The 24584-nt window shown below is 38.4% G+C and overlaps 1 protein-coding gene across 1 annotated transcript; it reads right to left on the reverse strand.

Annotated features, from left to right (window-relative positions):
- Nucleotides 1-4541: 4541 nt before the first annotated feature.
- On the reverse strand, nucleotides 4542-18454 carry fermt1 (FERM domain containing kindlin 1). The gene is made up of 16 exons (XM_041805552.1): nucleotides 18374-18454; nucleotides 16544-16701; nucleotides 15684-15781; nucleotides 14134-14269; nucleotides 13874-14008; nucleotides 11243-11426; nucleotides 11014-11116; nucleotides 10776-10883; nucleotides 9707-9838; nucleotides 9469-9518; nucleotides 8922-9046; nucleotides 5915-6021; nucleotides 5599-5823; nucleotides 5366-5490; nucleotides 5124-5265; nucleotides 4542-5047 (listed from the first exon to the last, which is right to left on the reverse strand). The coding sequence occupies exons 2-16, from the start codon at nucleotides 16692-16694 to the stop codon at nucleotides 4874-4876; spliced, it is 1995 nt and encodes a 664-aa protein (XP_041661486.1). The 5' UTR covers nucleotides 16695-16701; nucleotides 18374-18454; the 3' UTR covers nucleotides 4542-4873.
- Nucleotides 18455-24584: the final 6130 nt, after the last annotated feature.

Below are 24584 nucleotides of genomic sequence, written 5' to 3' on the forward strand. Positions count from 1 at the left end.
GCAGATTGTGTTGTTCGGGCTGAGCCTCAGCGTAGTCGTCTTTGATTGGCTAAGAAATGCTTCCTAAGCGTCCAAGCCAATGGCAACGAAGTGCGATGTCTAGGCTGACATGTAGATATCGGAATCATCGATCAGGTTGTAGACAAAATGCACATAAATGAGAAGGAAACTGAAAGGTGGTAGTAGAAAAAGTATTTAGGTATGACATGTATTTATTACAGTGTGAGTTCTTGCTAATGGTTCCTGCTGGGATGTAAGGTGTTACAGGGCCTTCTATTGTAAATATAATATACATGTGGACAGCAAAGATTTTTTTCCGTCTTTTTCCTGCCAATTTAACTTCATTATCATTTCTTTATTGCCATTGCAAAGACAAATACGTACTAAATGATAGCTATTATTGTTTGCCGTTCTCGTGTCTTGTATTGACAGGTGCATCTAAAAAAAAGTGTATCATGAAAAAGTTATTTTTTTCTGTGAAATTAATTTAAGAAGTGAGACTTCCATAAATTATAGAATCATCCCCATAAAAAGTGAAATATTTCAAAACTTGTTTGTTTTAACCTCCTTAAACCCTACATGTACATATGAGGACATTACATTGTGGCTTTACAACATAAATTTCTTTAATAATTGCCCTGAGTGTTCTTAAACTTTAAAGTATTTTGCTTGAAATTATGGAATAATCAGGTAAATTGGGGAATCTATTTAAATATTTCAGGGAATTTGCTTGAAAATTTGCAAGTATTTTCATGGAAACTTTGAGAATATGTTTTGGAGAGTTTCACTGAAGGTTTGGGGAAAATATGCCTTGAGTTTTATTTTTTATTTATTTATTAAATTTCTTTAGTTTTTGCATTTTTATGGGAATTTAGGAAATTTATCAAGTTATTTGGGGGAATTTGGTATCCTGTATGCTGTTCCATGGAAATTTAAAATTCCTTTTTGAAATCATCAGAATGTGATCTGATTTTTTTTTTTTTTTTTTTTTTTTTTTTTTGGTAAATTTGCTTTCCTTTGAATTTTAAGGAAATTTGGGAATTATAATGTAAACTTTATGGGAATTTGACTGGGGTTGTAAGATGCATCCTTTGAAATGTTCAAAAATCTTAATGGAGTTTAGATTTAATTTTGGAGGAAAAAATAATTAGAATGTTTCTGCTTTAAGTTAAAGTTTCACGGAAACATTCAGGGAATATTCCAGGGAGTTTTTCAGGCTTTTCAGGGGACATTTAAAAACATGTTTATGAATTTTCAAATGCATTCCAAAACAAAAGCTCATGTCTGAGGTTAATTTTGATGATTACTGTTTACAGCTCACAAAATAAAAAATCCACTATCTCAAAATATTAGAATATCAGAAAACATTAGTCCAAATGAATGATTTATGATACAGAAATGTTGACCTTCTGGAAAATTCTGCGCATTTATTCACTTGGTACTTGGTTGAAGTTCCTTTTACATGTATTACTGCATCTGGAGCAAATCTGTCTGTGGTCCTACAGGGGTTCAGGTCAGACCAGTTGGTTGGCCAATCAAACACAGTAATACAATGGTAAGCAAACCAGTTTTTGGTAGTTCTGGCTTCACTGTGGGCAGGTATCTCCTGGTAGCTGGCGGACAGAATTGACTCTGGACTTGATAAAGCAAAGTGGACCATCAGCAGCAGATGACATGGCACGCCAAACCATCACTGACTTGGAAACTGAAATCACTGTACTTCAAGTATCTTTGATTCTTTGCCTCTCTGATCTCTCTCCAGACTCTGGGACCTTGATTTACAAATGAAATACAAATTTACTTTAATCTAAAAACAGGACTTTGGACCACTGAGCAATGGTCCAGTTCTTTTCCTCCTTAGTCCAGACGAGAAGCTTGTAGAGTTATCTGTGCTTCAGCAACAATGCCACACTAGTAACACGACACATTAACACGACTAGTCCATTTACTGGACCTGTCTATGTGGTGGTTCTTGATCCACTTACTGCATCCTCAGTCCCCTCTTTGTGAAGGTCCCCTAAGTTCTTAAATCTGCTGTTTGACAGTCCCCAAAATCATTTCAGATAATCTTGTGAACTCATTTTCAAATATGGAAAATTAACTTTAATATTCGATGACATGTTCCTGGTCATCCATACTGATTTTGTCTTGATTTTTTTATCCAGTTATACAAAGGAATACATTCAACAGCTTTCCTATAAACACAGGGGCTGACAATATTGAATTACATTCCAACACAGTTAACATTTTTAAGTGTAAAAATGTAACAGATGTGTAACTACGTCATCGCTCAGCCTGGTGGGTGCATTTTTATTTCTCAGCATGGGGCCCCACTCTGGTGTTTTATAACTGCTTTTATTGGTGTGCCAACTCCACCTGCCCACCACTAGTGCAGAGCACTGTAGCTGTGAGGCGGTTTAAAGAGCAGAAAAAGAGCATCCTACACTGCTCAAGAAATAAACAGGATATGGACTATTTGGAATAAATGATGCGACACGGGAGACAACTTGAGTCACTGGGATGTTTTAACTATTTTTGATCCAACTACAGTCAAACAGCAGGTCTCAGTGATTTCAGTCAAACCCTTTAAGTTTAAAAAAACATACAGTGCCTTTAAGAACATTAATCCCCTTACATGTTTTACTCGTCTATTGCTTTTATAAACCAGTAATGGTTGATATAATTTGGCTTTAAAAAAAAACAAAAAAAAACAAAAAAAAAAAAACAAAAAAAAAACAAACCTCTTCAACTTCAAAGTGAGAACATATTTCTACAAAGTAACGCCAATTAAATGAAAATATGTAATGTAAAATAAGTGACTGCATAAATATTCATCCCCTCAGTATTTAGTAGATGCAGCTTTAGCTGCAATCCCAGCTCTGAGTCTAAGAGGAAAGGTCTCAGTCAGGCTTGCGCACCTGGACATTGCAATTTTACTCCAGTCTTCTTTGCAAAACTGCTCAAGCTCTGTCAAGGTTGCATGGGAAACAGGGCATTAACAGCCCTTTTCTAGTCCAGCCACAAATTCTATATTGGATTGAGGCCAGGACTTTGTCTCAGCCACTCCAGATCATCCAGCATTGCTGTAGCTTTTGCTGTATGCTTTGGCACATTATCTTGCTGGAAAACAAACCCTCTCTTAAGTTGCAGTTCTCTTGCAGACTGAAAAAGACTGTCCTCCAGGATTGTTGCCACATTCAGTTTACCCTCTACCTTTACAAGCTTTCCTGGACTACTGAGAAACATCCCCACAGCATGATGCTGCCACCACTGTGCTTCACAGTGGGGATGGTGTGTTTATGGTGATAAGTTTGGTGTCCGATAAACATAGCGTCTTATCTGATGGCCAAAAAGCATTTTGGTCTCATGAGACCAGAGAACTTTCTTCCACTTGACCATGGAGTCTCCCACATGCCTTTATGTGAACTCTAGTCCAGATTTAATGCGAGTTGTCTTCAACCGTGGCTTTGTCTTTACCACTCTTCCATACAACTTTGACTGGTAAGGAACCGGGGCAACAGTTGTTGTATGCAGAGTATCTCCCATTTCAGCTGCTGAAGCTTTAACTCCCTCAGAGTAGTCCTAGGTGTCTACACTTTTCAGTAAATTTTTCATGATGTTTCTTTGGAGTGTTCTTTTGTCTTCATGGTGTCATGGTAGCAAGTGACTGGACCTTCCAGGCACAGGTGTCTTTATAGTACAATCACTTGAGACACATTCACTGTAGCAGGTATTCCCCATTTCACTAATTGTGAGACTACACCAGTTGGCTGGACATCAGCTGAATTAGGTCAGTCAATTTAAAGGGGTTATATATTTATGCAGTCATATATTTTACATAACATATTTTTATTTAGTTGACATTGACATTACTTTGTAGAAATCTGTTTTCACTTAGACATAAGTTTTGTTTTTTTTTTGTAATTTTCCTGACAAAAAAATCCTAATAATATTGCCCATGTTTAATTTATGAAATCCATTAAAGGGTAAAACATCCACAGGGGTGAACACTTTGAATAGTGTAAATTAAACCAGAATTGTGTATTGAGTGTTTGCGTTATGTTTCGACAAAACTGTGGCCTGGACAGGAATGACATTTCATGGAGCTGATGACATATCACCTGTGACAACCAGTTCAATCCCTGCAACAATGATGATCACAATTACATTTTCATTTTGTGACTGCATATTTTAATGGTGGTACATTTCTATATTGATTTTTATTTACCATGTTTTTACTGATTGACGGCATATGGTTTATGTATCTTGTTTTCACAGAATGTTTTTTTTAATCTTGATTGTACCAAGGGTTAATTTTTTTTCAAGGGTTGCAAGGATACTCTCTTGTGCACTGCTGTATCTTCATCATGTCATAAGGATTCCATGGTTTGGCTAAAAGGAGGCCGACTCCTCATCGTAAATCAAGTCTACCTACTGCTAAAAATTCATTAACTGTAACTAACCTCACTTTCTCCTCACCCACACCACTCAACATTCAATGAGCAAAAAAAATTAGAGTTCATTCTTTATTCTACAAATTTTTAAAAAAGTAAAACAAGCTGTAAAATACAAAAACACCCCTTATTGTTTTGCACAGTCATTTTTCTTCTTTTGGACCTTAAAAATCTCATGAATGTCAGTTAATCCCAGTTTTGACAGACAGACAAATCTGGACTAAATACTGTATTTACATTAACACCATTATTTTTTTAGTGCAGGGTACATTATGGCAGGATAAATGATGATGTGGAGTTTCTTGCAGTTACTAGCTCAGTTTTCAGGGTGAATATTCCTACAGTAGATGCGTTCTGCACTTTCACATTGTAACATGAACATTAGTTGTACTATAGGATGGGAAGGCTTATGTCTTTGCTCATTCTTGGCCTCCAGTGAGTTTATGGAACAAGTCTTCATCTAGTGTCTCATTCTGGTCTTTTGATCTTGTGGAGAGAAAGATGTAACCGCCGATGAACTCGTGCACCACCTTGCAGTCGCAGCTCAAACAGCAGAAAGCTATCGACACATTCTGGTCAAACTCAATGGTCACCTGAAATCATATACAACATTTTTATGTTAGTGAAGTTATGCTGCTTGTAGGCAGTACTATAAGAGTGATCCCTTACCTGTCTGATCTCCCAGTTAACATTCCACTGCTTCATGTTGGCGAACCTCCATGTGGTGACAGGCAGACCAGAGGACATGTCAATACGAATCAGACGGTTGTATGAGATCCCCAGGATCTCATCCTTCTTACTGCCTCTGAACCTGAGACACAAATATCAAGGTAAACTTGAATTGTCATCCAAAAATGGAATTCAAATGTTCAACAATGACACTAATTTGCAATAACTACTATGAACATTACCTGACAATGTAGTAGTTGATACCAAACTCTGGAAGTGACTGCCAGGCTTGGATAAACCGCATCTTGGCCTCCATCAGTGACAGCCGGGCTATGTTTTGATGGGCCTCCAGGATACGTGCTGTTAGCTTCAAACCAAAGGCAAATTAAAAAAAAAAAAAATTAAGTAAAAGCAGTGATGTAACATTGACGGCTGTTGGCAAAGTCAAGTTTATTGGCTGAAGCTCTTAACACACCTGTTTGGTCTTGTGCTTCTTGGCGTATCTTGGGGAAACAAAACACTCAGCATTCATCTCCATAGATTCTATGTCAGGAGCTGCTTGACCAGGAGGGGGCGCCAGGACCTTCATTTGCAAAAAGGACTGGATGTTCTTCACCTCTGACTTGTAGGAGCTGTAGGCCATCGTCTTGCCCTTTGAGGCCAGGACACATGCAGCTTTCCATTTTGCATACTGTGTTTCCTGCAAAAACATGACAACCATAATAGTAGTCCAATGAGTAATGAGAGGGAGGATTTGTTGGTTACGACATAGAGAGAGAGCTGGGTCTTACATTGTCACATCGGATGTACACTTCATTCATCCCATCAGCAACAGGAAGCAGGAGCTTGATGCCAAACTTCTTGTCAGTCACATTGACATCGGGGACAACCTCACAACCTGCCAGAAAAAAAGATAGTTATGTGTTGTTATATTTTCTGAAACAAAGAGAAGAAAAAGATCAGGAGACACCGCAACACAAGACTGGTGTCAAGGGAATTTCATTGAACATTTGCAAAACATTACAGAATGATCTACAACCGGCCACAACCACCACAAACAAAGTTTGCTGGAGAATGCTGAACAGTTTAGAGTCACCAAAATTACACTCAGACCTGTAAGCTGTACAGCACTTGTTCTCTGACATTGCCCTTCTTTGTCTTGTCAACAAAAAATAGATTTTCACCCATGTCCATACAGGAAACTAGTACAGGTGTCTCCAGCCTGAAAGGAAAACAGTTAAATTACTGTGGACTTTAATATTAAATATTAACTAGAACTATCAGCTGGCAGTTTAAAATTCCAGTGGTGGATCAAGAAGAAGGGCTGATGTGGTATTTTGATCCTGATCTTGTCCCTCCAAAATGTATTCAATTTATCCATAAGTTAGTAAGGATATTTGTGCAAACATTTGACAAAAATTCCTCATTGTGTTCTTGAGATATCTCATTTACAAGCAAGTAGAGCTGCACAAATATGATAACATTTCAAGAAGTATATTAGCCCGTTTACATCAGGTTAAAGTCATGCATTATGTTCTCAATTCTCTACTTGAATTGTTTTTATTCTAATAAACATCTTAAGTCTTCTCAACTGGCTCCACACATTCTAAAATAACGTAAAATTCCACAAGTACAAGTATTGGTTGTGATCTCAATATTAATCGAAAATAATCATGATTATCATTCTAGCAAAAATCATGCACCCCTACAGCCCACAGCCCACAGCCCGCTATTGGGGTTGGCAGTAGCTCAGTCTGGAAGGACTTGGGCTGGGAATCAGAGGGTCAGACCATATCTGGACTTAGGCCTGGAAGCTGGAGAGGTGCCAGGTCACTTCCTGAGCACTGCCGAAGTACCCTTGAGCAAGGGCAACCAACAGCTCATGGCAGTGCTCCAACGAGGGCAGGAAGGCCATCTGACATCTCTCCATTAGTGCATGCAGGGGTATCCTGTTTGTGCATGTAATTCAAAATATGTTTGTGTAGCATGTATAACAAATAGAGTGTAAACTGTGAATTTCCCTTCAAGGATTAATGAAGTATGACTTAACTTACTGAATAGGGATGAATATGAGCGACAGTGTTCTTTAACCTACAACCTCAAAACCTTTCCAGCTCATCCTTTGTTCCAGTAGTACGACCTGTTTTCCTAGGGTATGCCCTTCTCGCATTTAAGAAATACTAAGGTCCCCCAGAACCCACTTGGAAAAATTAAACACTTTTTATGGGCATAATCCCACTTCTACTACAGCCTACTTACTTAATAGGTTCTTGGCAAAAGATCTGTCTATCTATTACTATGTAAGTGTATTAGGGTCACTCTAAAAATGAAACAAGGAGGGTCTGTTAATTTTCAAGATAATATTAGAAATTTTTAGGATAAAAGAGAGGAAAATTTACAAGAAAACAAGACATTTCACTTTTAGAACTCATGACTGTACAAGAACCAAAACATAGAATTTTTGAGATTATGAAGTTAAAAATTGCACATTGATTGGAAGAAAATCCAACCAGATGTATAAGACCTACAGATAAGAGCCTAATCAGATTATACTTTTCACTGGGACTGATAAACAAGGCAGCACCTGTGGTATTAGCACAGAATCATCACATTATCACTATCAGCTGTGACTTAGAAGAGACATTTCTGTTTTCAGTTTGGTTTCCTTTAACCTTTTTGACTTTGCAATGTTGTAATATCTTTTTAAACCTGAAATTTTTTAGTTTATAATGTCAAATTTATGAATTTTTAAACTGATAATTTGAGTTTGGTTTCTTGTCAATATATGAGTATACTTTTTATTAATTTTAAGTATCTATTTATTTGTTTATATAGGCTGCTGTGCAATAGTACAAATTTTCAATATCATTACTGCAATATTCCCTGCCTTAAACACACCCCCAGTTTACACTGCAACAGTCATGACATGGCTTTTCTCTTTTGCATAATTGTGCTTATATAGGTTGAGTATTTTTATATATATTGTACAGATATTTTCTAAAATCCATTTATTACCTCCGCCAAGGAGATTATGTGATTGGCAGGGTTTGTTAGTTGGTCTGTTTGTTAGTTTGTTAGCAACATAACTCAAAAAGTTATGAACGGAATTTGATTAAATTTTCAGGAAATGTCAGAAATGGCATAAGGAAGAAGGGAGGAATCTTGACTTTATAATCTCAAAAAAAAAAAAAAAAATCTCAAAAATGTAAACTTTGTATTTCTCAAAAATTAACAGGTGCTTTTTTATTTTGTAATCTGTTAGGGTAGTACGTGGTATATTATGTTTCTAATCTTCATTTTGAAAAAGATGCATATGCACATGTAATTTATAAGACTAGACTGGGCCCCACACCTCCCCTGAGATCTTTGGCAACCAGACCCCTGGGGAGCCTGGCTCCCAAGTTAGGAGCCAATGCTTTAGTCAGAGTGGACATTTTTTCTTTTTTTGACAAAAAGATCCATCAAAGCTTTTTTTTTTTGAGAAATTGCTTTCAAAATAGAGGCAAAGACAAACACTGGGAAAACATAATTTGCATGAATGCAAAATCAAATCTATTTCCTGCAGCAGGAGAAAAGAGATGCTTTTATCCACTATGTATTTATTATTTACACACACAACAGTAATGCATTATTAAATATTGAGAATATCTCAGTTCTCAGCTATCTGGCCTTTATAGATTATTATTCATGCTCATGGGGACGCTTAAAGACAAACTCATACATCATTGGAATGGCTTAAATGAGAGTAACTAATCTTAAATTATACTGTATTTTTCCACATCACTGTTTTTCACTGACCTCTGAGGTGAAACTGCTCTATTGGTTCTCCATTGGACGTTTCTTTGTTTTTGAAGTAGGAGATGGTTGTGTCCTTGAATACAAACCAGTACTCTTTGTATGGCCGCAGTGTTAGTCTTTTAGGCCTGATGTCAGACAGAGAAGGAGAAAAACAGAAGTTTTTCCTGTTATAAAGTTTATAATGTCATCGGTGAAAACCCTCGAGACTTTAAGCAAAACATCCTTAAAGTTTTAAAAGGTTTATGAGACCTTTGGCATTCATAGCAGAGGCCGTGAGCAGTTCGATTGGCTGTTTCTTTCAATCAATTCTTAAATGACCTAGAGTCTGATTAACAACCCAGAGATTGACAGAAAACTAAGTCAGAGACAGAAAATAGACATGATCAATTTGTACAGGGAAATTCAGCCCGTAAATAAGGATGATTAAAGGGCTCTTGTCAGTTGAAGGCTCCAATAATAAACAGTTAAAAATTAATCTCACTCACAGGGTTCACTTCATTTCTGAACTACAGAATCATATAAAAAGGCTGAATAAAGGTGGGCTCACCTGAACAGGCGGAGGGAATCTGCCAGCTCTGGAATGTCGGTAATGTCTTCCTGGGGGTGGGACAAACAAGTGTCAATTATCCTGTGTCTACTCCTGACATCATCATGTTAAGACATGCAATCATCGGAGGTCTACTTATTACTCCTGCTCTAAAAAAACAGCTGTTCTACTGTAACAGGCCTGAAAACCTGAAAATTACAGTCAGTATTCACTCCAGTGTCTAAAAAAATATGTTTACCAGAATTCTGTCTGAGTGTCCGCCTTCAAGTGTCACCTCCAGGTTGGACAGAGCAGCCTCTACTTCATCTATTTCTGGTTCGTTGGAGCGGTCCAGAGGCTCGCTTGACATGGTCAGCTTACAAATGTGATACTGAAACAAAATAGTATTTTTTTCACTTCATAAGTAGCAGTGATCAAATATTCACTTCTGTGAGTACAACTTATAATGAAGTTATTAAGAGGTTATGCAAGGCTGGCATGACTCAGAGGGAGGTTTGAGCACAGCCTTGTGTGCCAGCCATTGCACCAGTGTGTAGGTGAGTGCAACACTGATCTCCTTTTGAATCACGGTGATTTCTGAATCACTGTCCTAAAGTTGCTCAGTAACAGCTAAGAAGAAATTTATATGTAGTTAATATCAAAACTAATCTTTGCTGCTATGATCTAATGTTGTAATTGTTACATTACACTTCATACTCCATAGTCTCTCCCTGTATTGCTCCATCTTTTAATTTTTCTACCATCTCCCTTCCCCAGTCGAACTGTCCTCATGTCCTGACACGTTGCTGCGTGGATTTAGACACAACTATCCTAGGTGGATAATATTTTCAGCAAAATTATAAAACTGTATTTAAGACTATTCTGGAGCAAGGTTTGGTGTCCTTTGGGGAACTGTGGTTTATGATTGCAGGATTTGGCAAGTAACCATAGTGAAATAAACTAGTTATGTTCTAAGTAATGGAAATTATACAGGTGTTTCAGGCTGTCTATTTTAATGTTTAAAGCCACGAGCATAAGCAGGTTCTTTCACTTAAGAAAGGACAAACAACTTGTCAAGAATCAAAGTTGTTTTGATTGAAAAAGTACATGACTATTGTACTGAAGTAAAAGTACAGTTTCTCTGGTTAGAATTTATTAAGGAAAACGTAAAAGTACTGGTCAGTAAATAAATAAAACAAATTATGTTTATCTAATACATAGCAAAGACTTGAGCTACCTCTCTAATCAAACTGCACATAAAGTATGAAAATGTTTATATTCATATGTTTTGTACCCTTATAATAATCATGTGATGTCAGATTATTCACCTGTAAAGAAGCAAACATCAGCATTTCCTCCTCAGTGCAGTCTATCTCTTCCAGCAGGATGGACCAGCGGGCTTGTTCATACAGCTGTGTTATTCTGACAGCATCATACTGAAGCACAGAAACATGGACACACATGATCAAATTTCATTCAAAACATTCATAACAAGCCTTCATCTTATTTAAGGTATTTTAAAGAACATCATCTTGCAAAGCGCTTGTATTTTTCTGGGTGTCTTACTTTTGGATTGAGGTCAAAGAACACATTGTACTTGAAGCGAAGCAGCAGCCTTTCTTCGTCTTGAATGTCCTGCTCCATAAGAGAGCGAGATGAGTCCAACCACCTGCCAAATACAGCAACAACCAATCAGATGAGCTCAGGTCGGAAATATCAATCAAATTATGTAACTGTTATTCAAATCAATGGTATCACTTAAAGGTTACAGTGATATCTTATTGTTTTTATCTACCCTGCATTGTTGACTGCTTTGTCCACTAGTGAGAGCGGCTGGTACAACTTGGCCAGCTCAGCAGGCGGTAGGTTTGGCTGTGACTCAGCGAGAGGATTTTCTCCAAACCAAAGGCTGGTGGCTGACACCGGCATCCCATTCTCTGGATCATATGTGGCTGTCATGGTCTTACTGTACATGGGACCTTTTAAAGAGGAGTGGTAGAAAAAACATTAAAAGGGGATTGGGGTTACATAAAGTTTCAAAATATCTGAAACAAAGAGGAAATTCTCAAATAATCAAAAGTTAGAATAAAACATTTGGCAGGAGAGCTTAAACTCATAAAATCAAAATGAAGCATGGTGAAACTTGAGGGGTAATAACTGGGACGGCACCGAAGGAAGAGATCAAAAGTTTTATTTAAAAAAGGAGGGTTATTTTAAGGTTGGAGAGCCATCTTCTCTCCATAGTCAGTGTAAGAAGAGACTGTGCTTTTGGAGGGATCCCCAAAGAACACGGCAGCATACTGAACAAATCTTTCAGATCTCACTGATAAAAATCAAAGCCTTTTTAGAATTCAGCAGTACTTAATATATTTCTCAATTCTTCTCCTCCTGGAACAGAAGTACCTCAACGAAATAAGATGTGGTCCCTTGTAGAGCTGGACAATAATCAGAATATATTGAATTTGTGACATGTACCTCCACTTGAAAGCAGCCAGATTTTCAATTCAAAAAGTATCTGACTTACATTTTTAAAGCTTATTTTTATTACTTTTCCACTTTTATTCCATAGAACAGCTGAGGAGAGTTATGAAATAGAGGAGAGGAATAAGGATGGAGCACAGTGAATGGCTAGGGCAGAGTCATATCGAGCGGCTGCTGTGAGGACTCTAGTTGCTGTAGGGGGTGCACTCTCAACCAACTAGGCTAAACCAACATCCAAATGGAAAGAACTACAACACCCAGTGATCTTAAACCACAAATTAGACTGACCCGTCAACTGACAGTCTGACCAACAAGACCATAATCTTTAAACTTTGGTAAATGATTGTTAAGTCATCATAACAAAAGCAATAAGAGAAAGCAAATGTAAATTCTAATGCATTTAATAATTCTGCCGATGCATTTAATCATCGCATATTTTATTAAATAAATGTCCATTGCCGAATTAAATCTTAGTTAGCACTTAGTAGAGTATCCATTTAACCTGTCTTTGGTCCATGGAAGGAGGCTGAAGTACCTGGAGACAACCCGTACATGCACAGCAAGAAGATGCAAACTCCACATAAAAAGGCCCTGTCTGGCAGAGGATTCAAACTAGAGCTGGAAATCGCCAATGATTGCCTGTATCAATTTGATTCTTGCTTCAATTCACAAAGTCTAGATTTGATTAAATTCACAATTCAGTTTCATTCAACCCAATTTGATTCTCAATTCATGTAGGGATGTTTTAGATACAAAACCTACTTTGCTTCAAAATTTCAGAGATTCTCAGAGCACAAAAATGTTCCAACCAGGCATATTGATAAAAATATCAAGGTTTGAATTACAAAATTACCCCAGATTAGTAAATTATATTAATGTGGCACATCCTTCATAAGCATATCCAGCCTGTGTTGATAATATATTATCATATTTCAAACCTTGAATCCGTGTCTGAAGGCTTTTAGAGGTGAGTACAGGTCAGGATTCAAGGTGCATGAGGGACATAAGGCAAAGACTGGCTGCGCGAGGAGTGGTTAGGAAAGGGAGCAGGCCTATAGATCAATCTCTGGATTATATGAAAAGATTTTCTAATTGAAAAAAAACATGGGAATTGGTCTGAATCAGAGAATTTGTGTTTTAAACCCAGTCTTAACTCAATCTAGGAACCTTCTTGCTGTAAGGCAACAGGGCTGAACCACCTTGCAGCCCAGCATCTATAAACCAGACTCATAAACCTTCATCATTGTGAATATTTTGACTTGCAGCAAAACTACAGGTGGAACTAATGCCCTTAATAACATCTCTGTTCCAGAGTTTTTTGTGCAATGCAACATCCCTCTTAAGTTTGAGAAACTGTCTGCAGAGAAATCTTTCTTTTACCTTCATGAATCTTTGCTCTTGAAGTGTGACTTACTGCTACCTTATAAAACACTGCCCCAGTCTCACTACCATGTAATGCATAAAATTCTATCCACAATGTAAAAACTATGGAACCCACTGATGAGTCCTTGGAAATGAGAGGATCCTTTGTCAGCTGAATATATTTGTTTGTGCTTATTTGCTCTTATCACTACTTGTGTGCTTTTGCTTGTACCTCCTGTATGTGCTTATGCATGTTTTCTTTAACATTTCTTACACACTCTTAACCTAGGGGTGCCTGCAGATTAAATGAGAGTAATTGGAATACAACAAGAAAACTGAAATATCTTTGTAGCCTCTAAAACACAAAAACCAGTACTGTAAATATTGCATGAAGTATAAAGCAAAACAAGAGCTGTTTCTTTCCAGTGATGCATCTTAATCATTTCATTATATGAGTACCCAACTGAATCTTTTCGGCATTAATGCAGGGAAACTTTCACAACACTAAATCAAATTCTTGTGCACTCTCTGTGAAATGTTTTTCTTTGCACTGCTAAAAAAAAACAGCATAGTATTTTGGTACCTGTGCCTCCTGGTCCCCCGCTGAGTAAATCAATGTCCCAGATGTCCTGTGACGAGTCCTTGTCTTTCTTCTTCTTCTTCTTAGAGGGATCATCTGGAGGCTTAAGCAGGGACAGTTCCTCTGCTCTCCTTATGTCTGAGGAGGAGTGAAAGAAAAATAAAGTAAGGTGAGGAAAATATAGGAAGTTTCTGTCTTAGATACAGTAGATACACAAAAAATACTTCTGTGTCAAGAGGACAAGATAAGGATGGAAAACTTACTGAGTACTCGACAGATCTCTGTCACTGCTTTAAAGACCACACTGGAGAAGCTGACGGTCATTTTGACGGTTTTCATGTTTGGGAGCTGCAGTAACAGGGGTTTGTGCTGGGGTGTGTATCGCAGGACAGCATCAGCCTGTGCAGATCACATTTATTTTAACAATCACATCAACCATCAAGGCTGAGCACAGAATTGGCTTAGCCCCTAAAAACCCCAGGGAATGGGCCTTCCCCAGTTGGGATTTATTGATGATATCCTGGCTAACAGTTACATCATTTTGGAACTGAAAAGTGTGTGGAAGTATTACTGGGTTCTGGTGGTGTAATTATTTATTCATGCTACTTTTTAACCCCGTCTTAACACTTTTTCCACCAACTTTTGCAACTTCTTTTTGTCATTTCCCATTTTGACTTCTCATGCCAATTTCTGTCACTTTTAATCCATTTTTTTTGCTACATTGAACAATTTTTGCTGTTTTTCACCCTTTATTGCCACTCTGGCTACATAATGCCCATTTTTCCACTGTTTTGCCACGTTATGCCCATTCATGAAATTTCTTTTTGGTATTTATATCCCGTGTTTACCACTTTTCATCCATTCTAGCTGCTTTTGCCTGCATAATTTCACTATTTTTTGCCTCTTTTTCGCCCATGTTTGCCACTTCCTTTCGCCAGTTTTACCCATTTTTACTGTTTTCTGGCATCCTGATGTCTGTGCACACCATGGCCTAGCTCTGAAGTTTAGCATTACTTTCCAAATAGTTTAGTTCTGTGTGCCCATCCAGATTGTTCGCTTGACCTATAAAAAGTCCATTTTGTTTTAAGATAATGGGTTAACATTAAAAAAAAGCTATACTATTACTACAACATAAATGAACAAAATTAATGTTCAGTTGCTCTGATAAGAGAGGTTACTATTCAGGTTAAAACTAAAATATTGTTATCACAGCTCAATATTACAGTGGACCATGATTTTGCAGACCTTAATGGGCCCCCAATTTGGCTGGGCCCCAGAAAACTCTTCCTTATCCTCCCTTATGGATGGCCTTGCTTCCATTGGACTGTCTTTCTTTGTGCATTAATTTTGGATTTGCCAGATTTGGGGAGTTCCCTTGTCCCTTTATAAATTGATAATGTCCCATTTGAATTCTTTAAATAATTGTGGACTGTGTAAACAAAGGGTATACAGAATAAAGTCATGTGTACACATGCAGTTAAGGTAACACCAAAAATTTAATAGAGGACTAATACTGAGGGGTGACTTAGACACATAACCATGAATAAGATTCAGTTTGAACACAACCAGATTGTTTTCATGGTGGGCACATTACCCAATAACCAATTCATCTGTCAACAATACTTGGCTGTAGAAGATTTGAAACTGCTTTAAAAAGACTTTGATTAAACCATGGGCATTTTACTGATCTCTTAAAAGAGAAATCTGGTTTTTAGTTTTTCTAGAACCATTTTATCAGAATTATAGAATTAAAACCTACAGAAGCTCAGCACAGGTATATAAAACTGATGAATTCACTTTGGCATACATTTACCTGAATTCCATACTTATCCAGCGTCCAGTGGGTCTTGAGTAGCCAGCATTTCCTCTGTTCCCACCACAAGGCATGATCTGACCAGTCCTGAGGTGCTTCTGCAGACAGGCAGATCAAACATCAGTACTATTACTATCATATTACTGTCATAAGGCATCATTTATGCTCCTTATTGCACTTATTTATGTGTAACGTTACAAAGGTCTTAAGGTGAAGTTGTGGCTGTGTAGCTAGAGCATTACAACATCAATCACTACACTTAGCAACAACACACAAACGTCCTGTACCCATGTTTGTGTAGGCAGCTGCGCATGATTAAAGTGCGGTTTTATGAGTCTACCTGACATCATATTATGGTGCTGGGGCTGAAATCCGTCTGTTGATGACAAGCTACTTAGTCATCTATTATGTCTCGTGTTCTTTTAAAACACCTCATGTTACGTTTCAGACTTACTAGCTCTTCACTGTGTACAGGGAACTGTAAAGGAATATCAGATCAAATCTGGGATGAACTTTGGCCCCTAGGGCTACAAAAGCCAATGCATTGTGGAGAAACAATGGCATTGTAGTGTAGAAAAATGCTGGGCAAACAAAGGTGTGGCTTCATTCACAACACCAACAGCAGCAGGGGGAGACTGGGAAACTGTACTTCAAGCATGACAAATAAACATTGACTTTTGCCAGGTAAACAAACCAAACGTAGGCTCAATCATTAATTTGAGGATTCAAATCTGGAATAGGCAACAAGAATTACACTTTTTGCTCGTATGCCTTCTCTGGAGAAGCTGTAGGATTTTGCACCTTGCTTGATTCTGAAAAACTAAGATGCTCAGGCTATTTTGCAGTGGATTGATACTTACTGATCTTCTCAACCAGCTTTAGCATGAGGCCGCCAATATGCAAGTCTCCCTTCACTCGAAGCTTAAATTTCATGGACTCATCCCCAACTCTTTGATCCACCTGCACTGCCAGCTCCCATGATGTTTCTCCATACTCTGCCGCTGTGATCATGGCCTTGCTTTAAAGAAACAACAGCATAAAGAAACATGGATTAAACACAGGCGGGTATAAACCTAACATTACATAGCATCATTAATTAATAACATTGCAGGGGAATTCCACCAACATATGCTGATTCGTTCCCTGCTTTCTTTTGTCTGGAAGATTAGGAAACACCTGGGATAAAAACATGAGTCAGTGGATTAAGTGTTTCTTAACATCCTGTGGGAACATCCTAATGTAATCTTGGTGTTTCTGATCCTCCAGAAGAACAGATTTTCACCACGCTTCTTCTGCAGTATCTCTGCAACGATACTGCAGCCCCCGAAGTTCTCCTCTGAGCCGAAACATTTATAAATAAGATATCAGTGAACACCCAGGCTGGCAGATGTACAGGCTGGGGCCGGCGGGAAGAAGAAGATGATACTTCAGAACACATAATACACACAGCAGGCAGCGGCTCTGCACAAGAAGGCACAGATAAGGTTGAGCATTGTTTGATTTAAATTATGAAATAGACTTTATGGATGAAAGAAACTGAGCAGGTAGGAAAGAGGAGAAGAGCGGAGGAGGTGCAGGGAGGGTACAGCTGTGGAATGTGTGACGAGCAGGGACACGAATCCTGAGCAGGAGAGACCATGCAAAACAACAGTCTTACACACTGCACCAAACTCCCTTTAGTTCACGTCTAAAATGTTTTAAACAAAGAGATGCAAACTAGTAAACAAAAGCTGGTCTAGACAGGGGCTCTCAAAAGAGAAACCTGCTTTTTTTTGGCCAAGATAGCCTGGTGGTAGAGTATACTGTGTGAAAATGGTGCCGGAAGGCTTGGTTTAATGAGCACACTTTGGTTTCTTTGTATTGCTCCTACCTTATACAGCTGTAGGCTACAGTTAAAAGACTAAGTTGTAGCTTGCATTTCTGCTGATAGGAGGCTTGTTTGGATGTGTTGGACTGTCAAGAATTTACTCCAGCAATGATACTCAAATTGCAAAAAGACCTAAAAGTGATGATGACAACTAAGGGTTCATGAAAATAAAAAAAGAGGTTGATGGGTTTTTTGCACACATTTGTGAAGAGCTCTAACTAACTAATAGTGGCTGAACTGTGAACTAAAATTAGAACATCGGTGACATTTCCATCCTTTTCTTTCAAAAAACAATAGATGGCACTGTAATGTTTGAATTAGAAAGTTTGTTTGAAATACTAAACATCTATGCAGTTTTGGCTCAGGATGTGTGAATCCAAACCCCAATATAACAACACCTTCTTTAAAATAAAAGCACTATGCGTTTACTCTTCTCGTTCAAATGGTGTTTACTACGAAAAAATGTTCTGAAATAAGTACAGACAATAATAAAAGTGAACTATGTGGCAACTACTAGTGGTAGGCCTATCTTCTGAGCCATAAAATACACCAACGATACGACTGAATAGGCCTAATATTTAAAGGACAACCATAGCACATCAATAATAGCTTAACACATTTTATTAAGCCCTCCTGTCAGTCTGACCTGACACAGAGACAGAGTTATACCCACAGAGGACCGGTCACATTCATATGACGTGATTTTTATTCAGAGAAAAAGGATTTATTCTGTTCCACGAACTGGCCAATGGTGCATAAAACTAACAGCAACATTTCTACCGCCGCAGTTATGTAGAAGTCAAGAATACGAAACCAGTCTTACCTTTGTTCAAAGTTTCCTTTCGGCGAGATATTCCTAAAAATATCTTGGGAATGGATTGAACCAGGAATGAGGCTCCTTCGGCTAAAGCACGCCCAGTCCAGACAGGTAAAGAGGAGGCGGAACCGTTACAGGAAGTTAGCAAAGCATGGAGGTGGGTACGTATGTCCACAAGCGGGTTCTACACGGTTTTAAATGTCTGGAATTGAGTAACCTTACTAAAATTTGACTGTGTCGTAAGTTGAGGTCAAATATTGGACGCTAAGATGGGGTAAGCTACGTTTTGTCGTTAAAACACAAGGCCAGCCATAAGGGGGGGCAAAGGGGAGAGCTTTATGGGACCCAGGCAAACTGGGGGCCTTGGAGGTGAGCAAAATCAAGATCCACTGTACAGTTAAGCTGTGATAACATTATTTTAGTTTTAACCTAAATATTAACCACTCTTTATCAAAGTAAAAAAACATGTTTTTTTAATCTATTTATGCTGTGGTACAATATAACATTTTATAAAAAAGACCCCTCCCCTTTTTTTTAAATTACCTTAATACTGGTAAAATAACAATGTTGAAAGGCACACTGAGCTACAACAGTTTGGCTTCAAAGCTAGCCAATGATGTGCACAGAAGTCAGGATGCCAGAAAATAAAACGGAAAAAAGCGACAACTTTAGTAGAAAACAATTAATATTTGTGAAAAGATGCAAGAAGATCAGTGAAAGTGGCAAAAAATGAGCAAAAACCAAAAACTGTTGAATACAGGAATAAAGAAGTGGCAAAAATGAGTGAAAATGAACTGAATTGGGTGAAAAGCGGCAAAAAAATGATTAATTGCCAAAAGGAGTGGCAAAAATGTAGAGCTGCAAAACAGTGGCATTAGAGGGCGCAGTGGCAAAAATGGGTGAAAAACATCAAAAATGGGTTAAAAGTGACAAAAAAAGGTTCAACATCAGAACCAAGTAATACTTCGACACAATTTGTAGCTCCAAAATGAGGTAACTGTTAGCCAGGATGCTAGCACTAATGATTCAACATACATGCATTGATATGATCAGTGAATCCCAACTGGTGAGGGCCCATTCTCTGGGTTTTTCAGGGGCCCAGCCAATTCTGTGGGCAGTCCTGTTAAAGCATAAAAAAGACACAAAAGTTGCTACCCCATGTAAATAACATTATGAGGAATCTTACATTACAGTTAGAACTTCATGATGGTTTTGCTGGCTTATTTGTCAAGGCATACCTAATAAACTGCAGGGGAAATTAAAGTTTGAAATATTTTTGTTGGGGTCACTGACTTTACTCTTAAATTTGAGTATTTTAGTCATTTAAATATTCTTCAGCTGCTGGTGATAGAACTGATATTTCCTGTGCCATTGTTAGAAGATTTATAAAGTCTAAAACAATCATTTGACAGTATCATCAAGGGAGACATTTTATGTAAAGTTGACTGTATTCTCTTGACGCATGTTTATGTACCCCTTACAAACCATACTCTGTAAATGCTTTACAGTTTCCACCCACAGAGTTTTTCTATTTACCTCTGTTATGAGAAGTTATGTCTCTTCCGGTGTGGACTTGTTTACATAAACTATAAGCCGTAACTAAACCTGAGGGGTGTAATTTCAAAGGAGGTGTAGTTTCTGGGAAGATATCACAACAGGGTTGTTGCTCCAGTTTAAGTACATCTAAACAGACAACATGATGACTAATAGTGTTGATTTGGCCCACCTTCAGTGTTGCCCACATCTCACCCAATGAGTATTCAAGATGAATCACTTGCGTTTGTCTTTTCATGGGAGTGATATTGCAAGCTTATGAAACTACAGTAACACCGCACTACAATTGATGATTGGCATTATTATTTTTATCTCACTTTTAGATTGTTATGCATTGACAACCAGCCATCCACACCATGTTATAGCCTCTTTTTTTTATATTTGAATATGTGGGTGTTTTTCTTTATGACAGTGACTGTATGATGTGGGTCTTTCTTGTTTTACAGCCACTTGGTTATGAGGTGAACCAGTGAGTGAAGGCTGCCCCTCTATGGTTTCATGTGGTAAGATCATACATTATGTTTAAATCTTAGCTGATGTTCAAACAACATGACTACACTATCACAAAATCGACATTAGCCCAAAGTTTTTACATGGATAATAAAAACCAGTTGTATTAGGTAATTAGGCAGCTAGAACACATAGAAAAAGATCACAACAATTACTCACAGGACATGTATTAGAAAATCTGATCATTTTTATGAAAGAAAAGTAGAAAGAGAGAATAAGAGTTATTGAGATATAAAACAAGACTGCACCTTTTCAGATAGATATTTATTGTCATTATTATAGAAAGTACATGTAAAGAAACCATGATACATAAAATCTTTTTTGCAACAAAAATAGTTAAGATGTCAGCAACATTGCAGCAGTCCCCTTTTTTAGTCGAACAGACATAAAAACTTGAATCTTGGCAGATAAAAATCAGTTTCAGTTCAAGTTTTGTTATTTAATGGGTGACGAGCTATTAGTCATTACATATTTTGAAGTTCTCATCACGTTAATACATACAAATACTGTGGTGTTTATGTATTAAAATTATCTCTCTACTTGACTACATTCATTTGCAGAAACTTAAAATCAATCTTACCTCTTATTTCTATTAAATCCATCCACTAAGGAGGAAAAGCTCTTTGGGCTCTTAGTGATCATATGACACTTTTAATGTGCAGTTGCTGCCACGTGGTGGTGCCATAAGACCATAACAGAGTTAGAGACGGACAGATCCTCTGTGAAACAGTTTTGGGTGCTTTATGGCTCTAGTTAAGGAGAAAGCAACTGTTTGTAGTTTGTAGAACCACATCAATCCCATATTAAATAATATTAAAAAAAAAATCTTTATGGTTCTCCTCATGAAATTATATTTTCTCACTGGAAGAAAACAGGAACAAATTTAACTCATCACAATAAGAAAATACCCTTTAAAGCAGCATGGGAAAACAAATGAAAGGCTGTGTTTTTGAGTCACTCTCAATTATTGTCATATGAGCTGTGGTCAAGGATTTCTAAGTTGTGATTTAGAAACCATGCTGTAAAATCTACCAAAAAGCATCTCTTTTTGATAATATGGTGTCACGCTGATTGAATAGGTATTGATTAAATGGTGAACTTCTTTTTCTTCTCTCCAGGCAGGACAGAAGTCGGAGTTGCCTGCATTGGAAAAATTAAAGAACTGGTAAGGACATTTTGCATTTTTTTTCTTGCCAAAACAAGGGCGAAAACATAGACCAGTTCAAGGACTGTCTCTGACCACTTGACCATTTCGACCACACCCAGACATACAGATTAAGAGCAGCAAACTTGCCTGTGAGTCTCTTTAAGCTCTCTGTCCCAGCTGAGTGTGTAGTGCTGGCACATGGAGCTGTCTTGTGTAAGACAGGAAATGTAAATTCCATGACAAAAACAAACAAATAAACCCTGAGCCTCATAAACTGTGTCATTGGTGGACAGACACATGGAAAATAACATCATTTGGACCTGTCAGGCCTGGATGGAGTACAGACAAAGTGACACTACGTCCATGTCAGCACAGCACCTGTGGCTTAAATGGTAATATGGCAAACACTGTCCAAGCTAGAGGAAAGGACAAATGTCGACTTAACTTCACCACAGCGCCTGGGAGAATGATAAAAAGTAGTCTTCAGAGTGATGAGAAGAGGAAAAGTGTTGGATGGTGGTTTTAGACACAATAAATTACATCTAGTGCCTGAAGTGGGTCTGAGCCTACTTGGAAGCGGGTGGGAAATAACATCTGTAGAAGCCTTTGCCGGCTTTCTGTATTTATGGAAAGAGAAACCTCCTGGTGACCTGGGAACACGCTTACCCAATTAGCAGCCTCGCCGACGGATCAAATGGAAGTGAAAACATTCACTGCCGTGACGGAGACGCATCACAATGCCCCATTCATACTGCCGAGCCCCATGCGATCGGGGTGAGGTGGGGTGGGGTTGAATGGTTGGTCTTCTGGGGATAAGAGAGAAGGAGTGCAAGAACCTAACTTACTTCAGCACCTTCTTTGACGATGGAGACCTCATTCATGACTTAATACGGGTTCGGAGGTAAACACTGTTCAAAGGTGTTGTTTTCATAAGGTTACTAACCACCACTCACCTTGGCGTTCCACATCCCCTTCACCTCAGCCCCTACATCCCCTACATCCCCTTGGCCGTCCCACCTCTACAACCCAGCAAAACCTCGGGTCTCATCCTGTGGGACTCACACTGAGGGGGTCATGAAGCCTGAGAACCAGAGACTCTTGACAGCTCAGGGCTCTGGGGAGCAAAAGCTACACTGCTTTATGGGCTGCAAAGTGTTACAGCTCTGATTTGTTTTCACTTTTTAAAGCTGCCAGAATCACATTTTTTCTTCCTTTCTTTCTTACTTTGTTTTATTTTTATACCTCAGACATTCAGAGCTGGCATAAGTTTCCATACCAGCACTCATTCAAATATAAAAATAAAACTCAAGAAAGGACGACCTGCACCTGGCAGGTTATTTATTTAGCAAATGTCAGTATGATGTGAAATTTTGTCGTGATGAGAGTCAAGCAAGCCAGGTGTGATGGTCAGGACAGGATCTATGACTTAGAGCAGAGTGATTGACCAAATACAGACTATGTGTTGATAAAAGTGCCTAAATATTACTCACCTCTTCTCAGGTAGACTGTGTTGTCCTTGCACAGCAGTGAGGGCTTAGTATAAAGGCTCTACTATTGCTAAAATTAATTGTTTATTTATATGGGTGGAGCCACTGCTGCTTCAGTAAATGGTGTCTTGCCTGTGGATGTTTCCATTGAACTTTATAAAAATGTTACCAAGCAACAGGTAATGTTATAAATACAAAAAAGAAAAAAGTAAAAACATACTTAAAGTTCATGCATTTTCAATTACATCTGAACTTTCCATAAGCCACAGCCAAGACTGATATTCTTTTTTATGTTCACCTCTCCTAGCATGGAAACATCTGATAGAAATAAAACTTTTCATGGTGTCAGGTCAGATAGCCATAAATACAGGTTGTCAGCGCTGTGTGGCCCTTACATCTAGAGTAGAGGCCGATCTGAACTGTGGTTTGGAACAGGATATCACATGTTTAAATATTGCACCTCTTTCTGAAAAGTGGCTACTGTAAAGCAACTTCCATTACAGAGTATCGCTTTACCTGTCTGCAGCAGTATTTCATCTCCCTGCTGCCCAGAAACATAAAAGATATAGATGAACACAGCCATGGATGGAAGGTGATCACTCACTTTATGGCAGATACACTGCTACTCCAAAATGGGGATGACTTTTTCATAAATTGATCCTGATTCATTAACTGTTGAAACAACTTATTGTAAAATTCTGGCATGCAAATCTTACTTGTTCCTTTTGCCAGTTTCTGCAGGTGTGCCTGAATGTTTGAAGTAGCTGAATCTCTGGTTCCTGTGTGGATAAAATGTGTTGAATAAAGCCATATGCATTGTACTGACTTTAATTAGGTTTGTCAGAGTACACAGACACAGAGTGGGAACCCAGCACACAGTCTGCTAAAGATAAAATGTGACCTTTTTGTGCAGGTACTGCAGTCAGAGGATGTTGGGTCTGGATCTGCCCTCATGTGCACAGAAGCGTTTCAGTCCCCTGCCTCCACGTCCTGTGCTGTAGAGCGACGTGGAAGAAACAACTCTTGACACCATCCTTGAAGTTGCTGTGACTGATCTCACAGGTAAAGTGTAAGAGGAAGCCAGGCGTTGTGTTCCTTTCCTCCCAGCATCAATTTGCCAACTGGTTGTGAATGGGTGCCATTTTGAAACATGCAAATGTGGGTAGCCTCTGCCTGTATCAGCTGATGCAGGTCAGTGTTGTTCTTGGCTCGGCCTTAAAGGCCTGAGGGGAGAAAGACGTACTGAGAGTTAGAAAAGGTCGCATAAACTCTAGCGGGATTACTTTACCAACACTTTCCATGGCTGAGATCCTGTGAATGGATGCATTGTGGGTAGGGTCTCTGCTGGCGGAAAGCAAACCCTGTCAGGATCCAGTTCATTAGCACCTAGTTTACTGTTTGAAGTTAGTTATTTATCCGGTGTCTAAAGGGGAACCCCGTTCAGACATAGGCAAGTGTATTTGTGTGTGTGAGTGTGCGTGTGTATCCATGCGCAGGCATGTAGTGTGTACTAGTATAA

The sequence above is a fragment of the Cheilinus undulatus genome, linkage group 14, assembly GCF_018320785.1.
Source record: "Cheilinus undulatus linkage group 14, ASM1832078v1, whole genome shotgun sequence".
In the NCBI taxonomy this organism is placed as follows: domain Eukaryota; kingdom Metazoa; phylum Chordata; class Actinopteri; order Labriformes; family Labridae; genus Cheilinus; species Cheilinus undulatus.